The sequence below is a fragment of the Schistocerca gregaria genome, chromosome 1, assembly GCF_023897955.1.
Source record: "Schistocerca gregaria isolate iqSchGreg1 chromosome 1, iqSchGreg1.2, whole genome shotgun sequence".
Taxonomy (NCBI): domain Eukaryota; kingdom Metazoa; phylum Arthropoda; class Insecta; order Orthoptera; family Acrididae; genus Schistocerca; species Schistocerca gregaria.
The window spans coordinates 471,907,559-471,920,223 of NC_064920.1; the positions used below are offsets into that span (position 1 = coordinate 471,907,559).

The 12,665-nt window shown below is 39.1% G+C and overlaps 1 protein-coding gene across 1 annotated transcript in view; it reads right to left on the bottom strand.

Moving 5' to 3' along the window:
- Positions 1-4,933: 4,933 nt before the first annotated feature.
- Positions 4,934-12,665, bottom strand: part of LOC126354836 (probable ATP-dependent RNA helicase DDX60) — a 268,338-nt gene continuing 260,606 nt past the window's right edge. The window contains exon 7 of the mRNA XM_050004837.1: positions 4,934-4,989. Within this exon, the coding sequence (XP_049860794.1) occupies positions 4,934-4,989 (56 nt within the window). The remainder of the gene's footprint in view (positions 4,990-12,665) is intronic.

The window sequence follows — 12,665 nt, forward strand, 5'->3', positions numbered from 1 at the left end:
TTTATTACTAAAATTCTATATAAAGCGATGCAGCGAAGCTGCAAGGGGTCAGTTGTTGAGCTGCTGTTTTGTCAGTCAGTCAAATAGATCTGTGAAGTATGTCAGTCAGTGTTTTTGTTAAAGTGACAAGTATGAAGTTCAGATGTCAAATTTTGTGAATTTGGAAGCTGTTATATTCTTTCACCAAATGAACTCCAGGCAATAGAAAGTTAACTTAATGGGAACGATCCAAGCAGAACATTACAATGAGACACCTGATATGTCTAGATACTACTCTGACAAGTGACATGTACGTAGGCATCCTGCTCTTCTGAGTTTAAACACTTCGGCTGGCCACCGGACTCCCCAGACTTCAACATTATTGAGCATATCTGGGATGCTTTGCAACATGCTGTTCAGAAGAGATCTCCACCCCCTCATACTCTTACCGATTTATGGACAGCTCTGCAGGATTAATTCCCTCCAACACTACTTCAGACGTTACTTGAGTCCATGCCACATCATGTTGTGGCACTTCTGCGTGCTCATGAGGGCCCTACATGATATTAGGCAGGTGTACCAGTTGCTTTAGTTCTTCAGTGTGTATCCAATAAAACTTCAATCAAACTTGGCTGAAGTCTCTCATTAACAATATCATGACTGGCCTTACTCTAGCAAATTCTGGCATAATGCCACGGTCCTGACATCTCATTAAAAAACTTACAGAATAAAAGTTTTGCTCTCTTGCCACATAGCTTGTTGAAACTTTTTATATGTGAGGCCCCATCTCCTCCTTATAATGGCATCTTATGTGAAATTTAAAGTTTTCCCAGCAAATTAAATGTTCGAAGAGATTTTGTGACTGCAGCCTGTCATCGTAAAATTCACCCCATGATATTTTGACTGAACAACTGCCAATCATCCTCAGGTGAGCCATTGAAGACTGACGAAGAAGTTCTCTGCTTTGCCCTATGCAGCATGCTGAGAATATTGTGGTGCATGCACCAGAATCATGGTGACACATGGACCACACCGCCTAGCAGCACCATAAATGCACTTAAAACCCATGTGCATTGAACGCATACAGTGTCGGATGCAGACAGTTTGCCTAAAGAGCTTGCACAGTTAAAGATAGTGTTCAGAGACAATGGATAATTTACCTGGTAAATTAACACAGCATTCTCAGCTAAATCCAAGAACCCTGAAGGGGAAAGACGAGAATGTGCCTACAAAGTCCCTGGCTTTTCTTTCCTTCATTGGAAATATTTCCTTCACAATAGCAAGAAGTATTGCATAGCATTTTCAGGTGAAAGTGATTTTCCACCTACCATACAAGATTTCAGACCCACTGGAATAGTAAAGGATAATTTGTTATTGCAGCAGGTGGAAATTTACAAAATACCTTGCCAGTGTGTTATGGTCTTTATAGGACAAACAACAGGCACAGTGGAAGAATGCTCACAGAACATTGCACTCACCTTATGTAATCCAGCAAGTTGGCAATTGTGGAACCCTGTTATCTTCAACAGACATTCAACAGAATATGACAAAAGATTCTGTTGAAATATGTACCATGAATGTCTAATGAACCTTGACTGTGGCTACCAGCTGCATAATGTGTGGAATCCTGTTATCCCCGAGATTTGGTCCAGACGAAGACACCAGAATACTCTGATGGCTGCAGTGAACAGCAGTGCCAATGGCAGCTGACCTTTGCAGTGCCATTGGTGAGGCCACTGTTACTCGGCAGTGTGTTCCATCTGTCGCCATGACTCTAGACACATGCATGGCAATATTCTCCCTAGGTGCTATACTGGGCAGAGCTGAGAACATCTTCTTCAGTCTTTGATAGCTCACCTGAAGATGACGGGCAGATGACCCGTTGAAATACTGAGGAGTGAAGTTAACAATGACCAACTGCAATCTTGAAATCTCTTTGAACATTTAAGTCACAGGAAACATTTAGAATTTTACACTGGAACTTTCATTGCAATCATACAATCACTCTGTATACACACACAGTTCGGCCAAAGTCTCAACTAGCTTGCAGTCACACATTGTTTGAAACATATACTCGTATTTTGATAATCATTCATTAAAATTGCAGTAGTCTCTTGACAACGAAGAACAAGGTAATAATATCATGTAATCTCTGGAAACACAGAAATGTGCGTGCTCACATGCACACACACACACACACACACACACACACACACACACACACACACACACGCTCGCTCACACGCACTCACACACACACACACACACACACACACACACACACACACAAGCTTCTGTACAGCACAAATCACACCTGGGTATATCCTGTAAAACTGCTTGTGCAATCACACATGTGTATTGTCCACAAATTAATTTCAAAAGGGAACCTGGTTTAGATGTGGCAAGCTTGTTCAATCAAAAAGCATCTCCTTTTAAAGTTATTACCAAGACACTTATGAGACATTGAGCAAATGTAATTTTGCAGCTCCTTTCATGAAGCCATACGACTTATCGTAATAGATGACCTATAAACATTCCTTGATGTCACATGCATCATATCCACCACGTTTGCAGCCATGGTGAAAGCTGTGGCAAAACTTTTTGCCATGGAGGGGGAACCCAGATAACACACCTCAGTTATAAGCCATAGTATTAGCAGATTTTTGTACAATAAATGGTTTCGAGCACATCCTCATCCCATTTATAAGTGTATCTACCTCACCCCAACCAACAGCAGCTCTGAGGAGCTGAGATTTTCACTGTAGGCACCAGATGCTGGTACACTGTCTTTGGCCTACAAACTGCAACAGCAACCCCGTAATAACAATGTTCCTCTTCAAAGTAGACTCAGCAGTTTAATACTACACTTACAAATGCTCCCTGTGGTTGTCAGCTAGTACTATAGAGGCCAGAAGCTACTCACCATTAAGGCAGTTGGTGGTGATGTCACATGCCACCAAAAGCAGCTACTAACATGGTGGCCTGAAGAACCTACACCACCATTACAGGAGTCAACTTCTAGGCATTACCAGCCCTACCCACAACACACTAAAACCTACGATTTCCATCGATGTGGAGACAGTAGGAGTAAGAGCAGAGACCATGCCAGCGAAGTTACTTAGCAAAGTCTGGAAATTCAAGGTTGCAGGACCTCTCATGCCTGGAGATTTCTAAATTACCTGCATTTACCTCATCACCACTGATCCAGTAGACAGTGGAAGACAATTCAGTATGGCACAGTTTTATCGTTCTTAAGTCATATTACTCCAATAGCAGCTTTGGTATTTATGAACACATTCTGCTGATATCACTTCATCTCACCCAGTGTATGCCACAGTCATCTTCCAAATCCAGTGCACTACTAGTGTTATTTCCATATTTTCCATATAACCTGCTTTCTTTATTTAGTTCTAAGTAGCTGTTGTCAGTATCTTTGTGATAACCACAAGCTTCCTAAGTGACTTTTTGTAATGTTTCCCTAAGTATTCAGTATTCAATAATGTATATTAAAAACAAAGATTCCAAGACTTACCAAGCGGGAAAGCGCCGGCAGACAGGCACATGAACAAAACACACAAACACACACACAGAATTACGAGCTTTCGCAACTGGCAGTTGCTTCGTCAGGAAAGAGGGAAGGAGAGGGAAAAATGAAAGGATGTGGGTTTTAAGGGAGAGGGTAAGGAGTCATTCCAATCCCGGGAGCGGAAAGACTTCCCTTAGGGGAAAAAAAGGACAGGTGTACACTCGCACACACACACACACACATATCCATCCGCACATACACAGACACAAGCAGACATATGCACTTGCAGAACACATGCAACTACACTTTGACACAAATATTGGTTATTTTAAATTATAGCTGCTGGTAAACCTTTCAGGATGTGAGGTTGTGGTCCAGGAAACTCTTCTGTCCCTTGTGGACCATGACCTCAAATCCTGAAAGGTTTCTGAGCAGCTATGTAATCCAGTCATGAAAGCCTTCATTCTATTTTAAATTATGTTTACTAGTTGTCAGCTTTCCACACCCATCCCCAACACTATTCCTATAGGTAGTCATTATCATCATTGTCATCACAACTGTCACCCATCTGCACAGTGATTCTGAAACTTATGAATTTGATACCAACATCCATACCCTTAGGGGAGCTAAGGATATTTAAGCCCTGCACTAGTTTTTTTTCCCAATTAGTAAGTCATATCATACCAAGTGTGGGTGAAATAGTTCCAGTCATTCCAGAGCATAAGTGTAATTAAAAGAAACAGAAATCAATTTGGAGAAGCAAATTTGGTTGAGTATATCTGTGGGAGTTGGTTTCTCAGTTGACAAGATACCCATACAGAAACCCAAATGAAAATATTCAGAGCATTTTATGTATATTATGATAACGATGTGAATTAATATTTTGCAAGAATTTATAGTGGGACAAAATACCATTCCATACTTGACTATAAGATGACCCTGGATATAACATGGCCCCTGTTTTTGAAGAGGCTCCATGACAGAATTTTATTTTTACAATATTGTGAGTAATCAAATATGCAAAATGTTTTATTGATGTAAAGTATCTTAAGCTCTGCCTAAAAATATTAACATCAACCTATTGTTAACAGTCATAATGTTTTCTTAGATAGATTATATGATGTTGATACTCAAGTAGTTTTTGCCAAAGGCTGTGGGATATCACAACCTGGTGTTGTTCTGCATCGCAGCATAAGCCTCACCATTTTCATCATCATCATGTAGCAGCTCATAGTTGCTTTGAATTCAGATATGCATGAAGTTGAAAATTTCCTCTTTGCCTCCAGTGACTTCATTCAAATAATTGTGTTATGCTGGTGCTTACTGAACAACCTTCATGAATTCTTTCCTGATTTAGTCTCCTGAAGTTCGGCATGTAGAAATGGCGATCTAATTTGTTATTCTTTATCTGATGTCATTTATGGACATTCACTTTAGTGTCATCAAACTGTCTTCCTGCTGCACAGCTGATGGTAGCCACTGCTCTGTGAATAACCATTAACTTAAAATTAATGTCATGTACTCTGTGTGAACCATTTGTGAACTGCAGACTCTTAGATCCACGATGTTCAACAGGGTAAAAGCTGTGATTACTTCTATTATCAAGCACTACGACTTACCATTCTTACAGCACTAAGCAAAGTGAATATGCTACCCCTAGCCTTTCTAGTGCTACCATTTCTGGCTAATGGTATGTTTCATTATTTGTTACCAACCTTAAAAATCAACAGTTCTGCTTTATTGCTGTTGTTGAATCTTATGTTTCATTTATTGCACTGCATTTTGCATTCTATGTGAATATATTTACGTCAGAATTAAATTTTCACATGACAAATTTGGGAAAAAAAACACCTTATAGTGAATAAATATGATAAATAATGTGAGTGGGTAGCAACTGTCTTTGTAATGAGGTACTCTTTTACTTTCCTTCAGAATATCTGGGAAGTTTCAATTTCCTGCCCAATTCCTAATGGCAACCTATTATAGACTTTTACAACACAATACAAAACTCACTTTCGAAACCTATGTGGGAATACATAGACTATAAAGAAATTACTTTTGCTTCTTGTATTGTGAATCTGTTGTGACGTTGGTAAATTTGTGCCTGTTTGGGGTTTGAACCCATATTTCCTACATATTATATGTAATCACCTTAGCCATGGGACTATACACTTCATGGAAGTGTAAGCCTAAATGTTCAGAAATCATAAGTGGAAACATCAAGGCCAATGAACATCAAGTCTGACCTGGAGTCATACTCAGATAGCTTAAATGTTAAGGTGATTGCTTGCAGTATGCAAGAAATTACATTCTGAGTCCAAGTTAGGCATGATTGTCAATTGCCTTACAATTTAACTAAACAGTATATTCATCATATCTGAATAATTAACACTGGTATCATTTCACGTCCTTATGTTGTTCTGACTTCGTCCCCATTAATCCATTCATTTCATTTCAGTGCGTTTAATACATTTCTAGTATTGCAGTTGTGCATTGCACATGATTTCACTCTTATTATTAGTCATAAATAACATTAGAGAGTACATGTATTAGCACACAAAATCACTGAAGAGGCATTTGCAAAATGATTGTTTATCAGCTATACATAATATTCTCACTCCACCCTTCAGTAGAATAAATACTTTTTTTGATCTTAGCTATATTATTCCAGAATATTATGCCATATAATGCTGTTGACAAAGAATCCTAAAAATCTGGTCTGCAGATCAACACAATTAAAGAGATTTCTAAGTGTAAAGCAGACAGAACTGAGTATTTGTGGTCGTCAAGTTATCAACATGCTGGTGCTACCACATTTTATGTCATCTGGATGTCTAGGATCTTCACACATGAAGCCTCATACAGTATGTCCCCAATGGTCTCTAGTTCTGGCACCTGTAAGTCTTTTTCATTTGTTTTGAATGGCATAACATAGGCCTTTGTAAAATTAAAGTTTAAACTGTTTGCTGTGAACCTGTTCTGAGTTGTAAGCTTCTGGCTGTGCCTCGTTGGGATGTGTATGGGTTCTTTGTCATTATGTTTCTGTATAAGCAAACTTAACAATTTTTTCCGGTGTCTTGGTCACTGGGACTGTGCTGCCTGCTGGTAACAAAGGGATTGTTTTTGCTGATATCACATGCTATAACAACTGCATAAAACAGCACCATCTCACTCAGGGTGCTACGAAGACACATGCTCAAGCAACCTGAAGAGTTCTTGAGCCCTTTCTTGTGATGGGTTTCAGGTACTCAACAGTGTCGTCGATCATGTGTGTGTGTGTGTGTGTGTGTGTGTGTGTGTGTGTGTGTGTGTGTGTGTGTGTGTGTTTTGGGGGGGTGGGGGGGGCAACATGAAATGAGTTTAATTCCACACCATTCTGGTTTTTCTAGTACAATTTTAGGATCCACACGACTTAAAGCATTGGAACAATTGCAGAAAATGCTGACAGAGTAATTTTTCTTGCTCAGTTCCACCACATTTGAATTTATGAAGTAGTACCATAGAGAAACTTTAAGGAAGCTAACTGTCAGAAAGGAAGTTGAACATTTTATTACAAACTACTTCCTCAATTTTTTAAAAGATTCCATGGAGGAGAAGGGCCGATATTTAAAGTCACTTTCCTGTGTTACATTTTATAAATGGTTATCACATCACTCACTTCATTCTTTCAGGAAATAGGCCTTGACTCATTGCCTGATTGCAATTGATGCAATGACACAATGATTTTTGTGATGCTTTTCACAGTTTATTTAGCAAAACTGATGACTGGTTCTGAAGTATGCAATGTCTGTCCAGTTCAGTTTAATGGATATGATTTTATGGTGCATTTTTATCCCTGTATCTTCAGTTAATATTGGCAAGAATTCTTTGTATTCATAGGCCAGTTATCTGCCTCACTGCCACTGTCATCTGGGAGCTGAATATCGTTTACTATACAAGTAACTTTGTTTAATGCCTAATAATGCTTTAAATTGACTTTTTTCTTGGAATTTTGTGTTCTGTGTGTGTAGAGCATGATTTTTTATTTTATTACAGAGTGAAGAATCATGGAACATTGTTTTTTCCCCATCAGTTTCCTGATTAGTTTTAATGTGGCTCACTATACATCATTCTCCTGGACCAATGTCTTCACCACTGAGGAGCACTTACAATTATTCACTGGATATTTTCCAATCTCTATATTACCCTACAGTTTACTCCTCTACAACTCCATCCAGTAGCATGTAAGTTATTGCTGGGTGTCACAAATACATACTATTAACCTGTCTTTTCTTCTAGTCAGCATTTTCTACATACTCATTTCCTCATCAATTCTCAGGACCTGATCTTTTCAGCATCCCCCTATAGCACAACACCTCAAATACTTCAATTCTCTTCTGGTCTAGACTTCCCACAGGCCATGATTAGTTTACATACAATGCTGTGCTAGAGAACTACATTCTTAAAAATTTCTTTCTTCAGTTAATACATACATTAGGTACAAGTCAACTTGTTTTAGTGAGGAATCTCCTCATTGTCCATGCTCTACTTATGTCCTCCCTGTGTTGTCTGTCAGGCACAATTCAATGTATGTAACACCAAAACTGGGAACCACGTGGTAATTTTATTACTATCCTTGTTTCTATTCCTCCTCATTACTTTCATTTTACCTTAGTTTTACACTTGATCGGCTCTGTGACCATTAGACTGTTCATTTCACTCAAAAGGTACTGCAATTATTCTTTAAAAGTGAGGATAGCAATGTCATCAGTGAATCTACTCATGGATAGCCTTTCACCCTGAACTCACCCCACTAATGAATTACTCTTTTATTTACATCACTGCTAATTCAATGTAAGGGTTGAACAGTATGGTAGAAAGACTGAGTCCCTGACTTCTGACCTTTCTAATCCTAATACTGTACTTTACACTTTGTCTTCCATTCTTATTGTTCCCTCTTGATTCTTGTATATCACTCTTCTTTTTTCCTATAGTGTGTATATGAGGGTTGTACCAAAAGTAAGATTCCCAATGAGCTACAGCCTCGAGGGAAGGTGCTAGGCTAAATCTGACAACAGTGGCATGCACAGTGGTTCCCCCACTCTCAAGCCCGCCCATCCATGATTTGCTACATTGTTCAGTGTCGGCTCAGCAGCCGTCAAAGACTGAAGTGTTGATCACTGCTCCTGCCAAGTGCAAGATTCAAGCAGTAATACAATTTCTCCATGCAAGGAAGTTACTGCCCATGAAGAGTCATCAGTAACTGACTGAGGTTTATGGTGAAGAGTGCACATCCATTCAGCACATCTACAGTTGGTGCAAGGCTTTTGCTGAGGGTCGCATGGAAGTTCACGATGATGAACAGAGTGGAAGACCGCTGGTATTGGATGTGATTGTCCAGATCAACAGTGAGCTGTTCAAAATTCGAAGGGTCACTGTCCATGAACTTGCTGAATGCATTCCTGAAACTTCGCATGGCACAATTGAACAAATAACAGAAACGTTTGGTTATCACACAATGTATGCTCGTTGAGTCTTCCGGGTGCTGAGTGATGGACACAATGAGCAATGCCTTGAATGTGCTCGCAGGTTTCTTCAAAAGTGTGAGGGGGGAGGCAACAAAAAAAAGTGGTTGGACTCTATTGTCACAAGAGATGAAACATGAGTGTTTCATAACACCCCGGAAACAAAACAACAATCTCATCAGTGGTGTCACTCCGGTTCACCGCCGCAAAAAAATTCAAACAAATGCAGTCAGTAGGAAAGGTTATGGCAATTGTGTTTTGGGATCAGAAGCGGGAATTCCTCATCGATTTTATGCACCCTGAAATGACAATAAACTCAGACAGATATTGTGAAATATTGACCAAACTCCAGCGAGCAATCTAGATCACCAGAGGGGACGATTGACAGAGGGAGTAGTGCTTCTTCACAACAATGCTTGACCCCATGTCGCTTGTCAAACACAGGAGCTTTTGAAGAAATCTGGGTGGACTGTTATGCCCCATCCCCTGTATAGCCGGACTTAGCCCCCAGCGATTATCACCTCTTCCCCAAGCTAAAGGAACACTTAGGTGGCAAACGCTTCAAGAGCGACTATGAAGTCCGAGCAGAGGACACACCCTTTCTGAACGGGTTGGCAGGAGACTTCTTCGACTTAGGAATACAAAAGCTTGAGCCCCGACTTCAAAAGTGTGTCAAAAAATGGAGACTATGTTGAAAAATAGACAAAAGTGTAAGCTTTTCAATGATGTATAAATTAATAACAATAAACAATGTTTTCTATTTCTAAAAAATATAGGAACCTTACTTTTGGTGCAACCCTCATATATTTTTCTGAGAATTTGGAACATCTGGCACCCTTTTATGATCTCTTAACACTTTTTCTAGGGCAACATCCAATACAGGTATCTTGATTTCTTGTATACTCTGCAAACCACCGTGATGTGCATGCAGAAAATATGTCTCATTGTACTGGTTATTAGGGCTTTTTTCTGCTCCAATCATATATGGAGATTAGGAAGTAAATTCCTAGATTCATCACTTAAAGCTGGTTCTTCAGACTTAGTAAGTAGGTTTTCTCATGACAGTTTAGATTTTTCTTCATGAGTTTGCTAGTTCAGTTCTTTCAACATCTCTGTGACACACTCCTGCAGGTAAAACAAACCTGTGACCATGTGTACTACCCTTCACTGTCTGTGTTCAATATTGCCTGTTAGTCCGATTTGGTATGTGTTGCACACACTTGAGCAATATTCTATGATGGGTTGCACAAATGATTTGCAACCAATGCTTTTTGTAAACTGTGCACCATTCTACCAATAAACTGAAGTCTGCCACCTGCTATATCTATGACAACCTATATGATCATTCCATTTCATATTCCAACAAAGTGTTACATCCAGGTATTTAGATTAGTTGACAAATTCCAACTGTGACTCCTTGATATTATAGTCATAGGATACTATGGTTTTATGTTTTCTGAAGTGCACACTTTTACATTTCTGAACATTTAAAGCAAGATGCCAATCTTTGCACCACTTTGAAGAAGATCCGACTCAATATTTGTGAACCTTCTTTCGGGCAGTTTTTCATTATAGATAAATGTGTCATGTACAAAAGTCTATGTTACAATTAATATTGTTTGCAAGTCATTAATATACAACATGTACAGCAAGGGTCCCAATATTCCTTCCTGGGGCATATCTGAAGTTATTTATGTCTGTCAGAGACCCTCCTTGCAAGATAACTTGCTGCATCTTCCCCATAAAAAATGCTGAAGCCAGTGACAAAATTTACTGGATACTGTACAGGACCGCACTTTTGATAAGTGTAGATATGGGACTGAGTCAAATGATGTTTGGAAATCAAGAAATACTGCATCTACTGGACTGCCTCAATCGATGGTTTTCAGGATGGTGTGAGAGAGAAGTGCAAGTTGGGTTTCACTTTGAAATCTATGGAGGAAGTCGCTCTATTCAAGATACCATCTTATGTTTTCTTCCCCTTGACACAGGACACAGCATTTTGCCACAGGTGAAGTGAGCCTCATTAGCACACTTTTATTTTCATTGGAAGGCAGCACCTAAATTTGTTGATTAGGGGGACAGGAGCAATCAGAGTATATATATAAAAAGAGGAGGTAGGCCATTTTGGCCCATGGCAAGCAAGAAATTCCCAGATGCCCTTGTGCACTTCAACATCACTATGAGGACTGTCATGACTCTACATTCAGCAGAACTCTTAAGTCGTGGTGTGCATTCAAAGAAAATAACTCGTTTGGTGTCACTCATGGACAAGGGTCACTGTAATTGTACCATGGCAGAATGTATTAATACTGCTTGAAATATGACAACATTATTAATCACTGTTTTTCCAAAGATGAACAACTGCAACATGAATGGATAGTTCAATACAAATGTTTGGACAAAGTGAATGTGAAGACTGCACACATATGTTCAATACGTTTTTGGGCTGAAGTTTCTTGAATGAGATTAGAGACTCAAACTTCTACTTTCACCTTCAAGAAAGAAGCTACTGCCCATATCATAAACATTGCAAACTGGCATGGGAAAGAAATTACAGACAGCAGGGATGCAAGCAAAAAGGTGAGAAGTCGAAACATAAATACCACTCAAAATAATTACAACTGAAAAATTACAATAAAATAAATTCATTCACATAAATTCAATGCTTTTTTCAAGCGATACTGGATTACCCTGCAGCAGTGAATGACTCACTCCACTGTGGATGAAATAAATAAACTATGTTGTTCAGTTTCATTAGTTTTTTCTCCTGGATATTATAACTTCATGTTGTTGTTGTGGTCTTCAGTCCAGAGACTGGTTTGATACTCGATGTTAACAAATTTCTCTTCTTCAGAAACTCCTTTACTACTTTAAGTGTCTCATTTCCTAATCTAATTCCCTCAGCATCACCTGACTTAATTCAATTACATTCCATTATCCTCATTTTGCTTTTGTTGATGTTCATCTTATATCCTCCTTTCAAGGCACTGTCCATTCCGTTCAACTGCTCTACCAAGTCCTTTGCTGTCTCTGGCAGAATGCAGAATTAAAATGTCATCAGCGAACCTCAAAGTTTGTATTTCTTCTCCATGGATTGTAATACCTACTCTGAATTTTTCTTTTGTTTCCTTTACTGCTTACTCAAGATACAGATTGAATAAGATTGGGAAGAGGCTACAATCCTGTCTCATTCCCTTCCCAGCCACTGCTTCCCTTTCATGCCACTGAAATCTTATAACTGCCATCTGGTTTCTGTACAAATTGTAAATAGCCTTTCACTCCATATATTTTACCCCTGTCACTTTCAGAATTTGAAAGAGAGTATTCCAGTCAACATTGTCAAAACCTTTCTCTAAGTCTACAAATGCTAGAAACATAGGTTTGTCTTTCCTTAATCTATCTTCTAAGAGACGTCGTAGGGTCAATATTGCCTCACGTGTTCCAACATTTCTACAGAATCCAAAGTGATCTTCCCCGAGGTCGGCTTCTAATAGTTTTTCCATTCGTCCGTAAAGAATTCACATTAGTATTTGGCAGCTGTGGCTTATTTAACTGATAGTTCGGTAATATGCACATCTGTCAACACCTGCTTTCTTTGGGATTGGAATTATTATATTCTTCATGAAGTCTGAGGGTATGTTGCCTGTCTCATA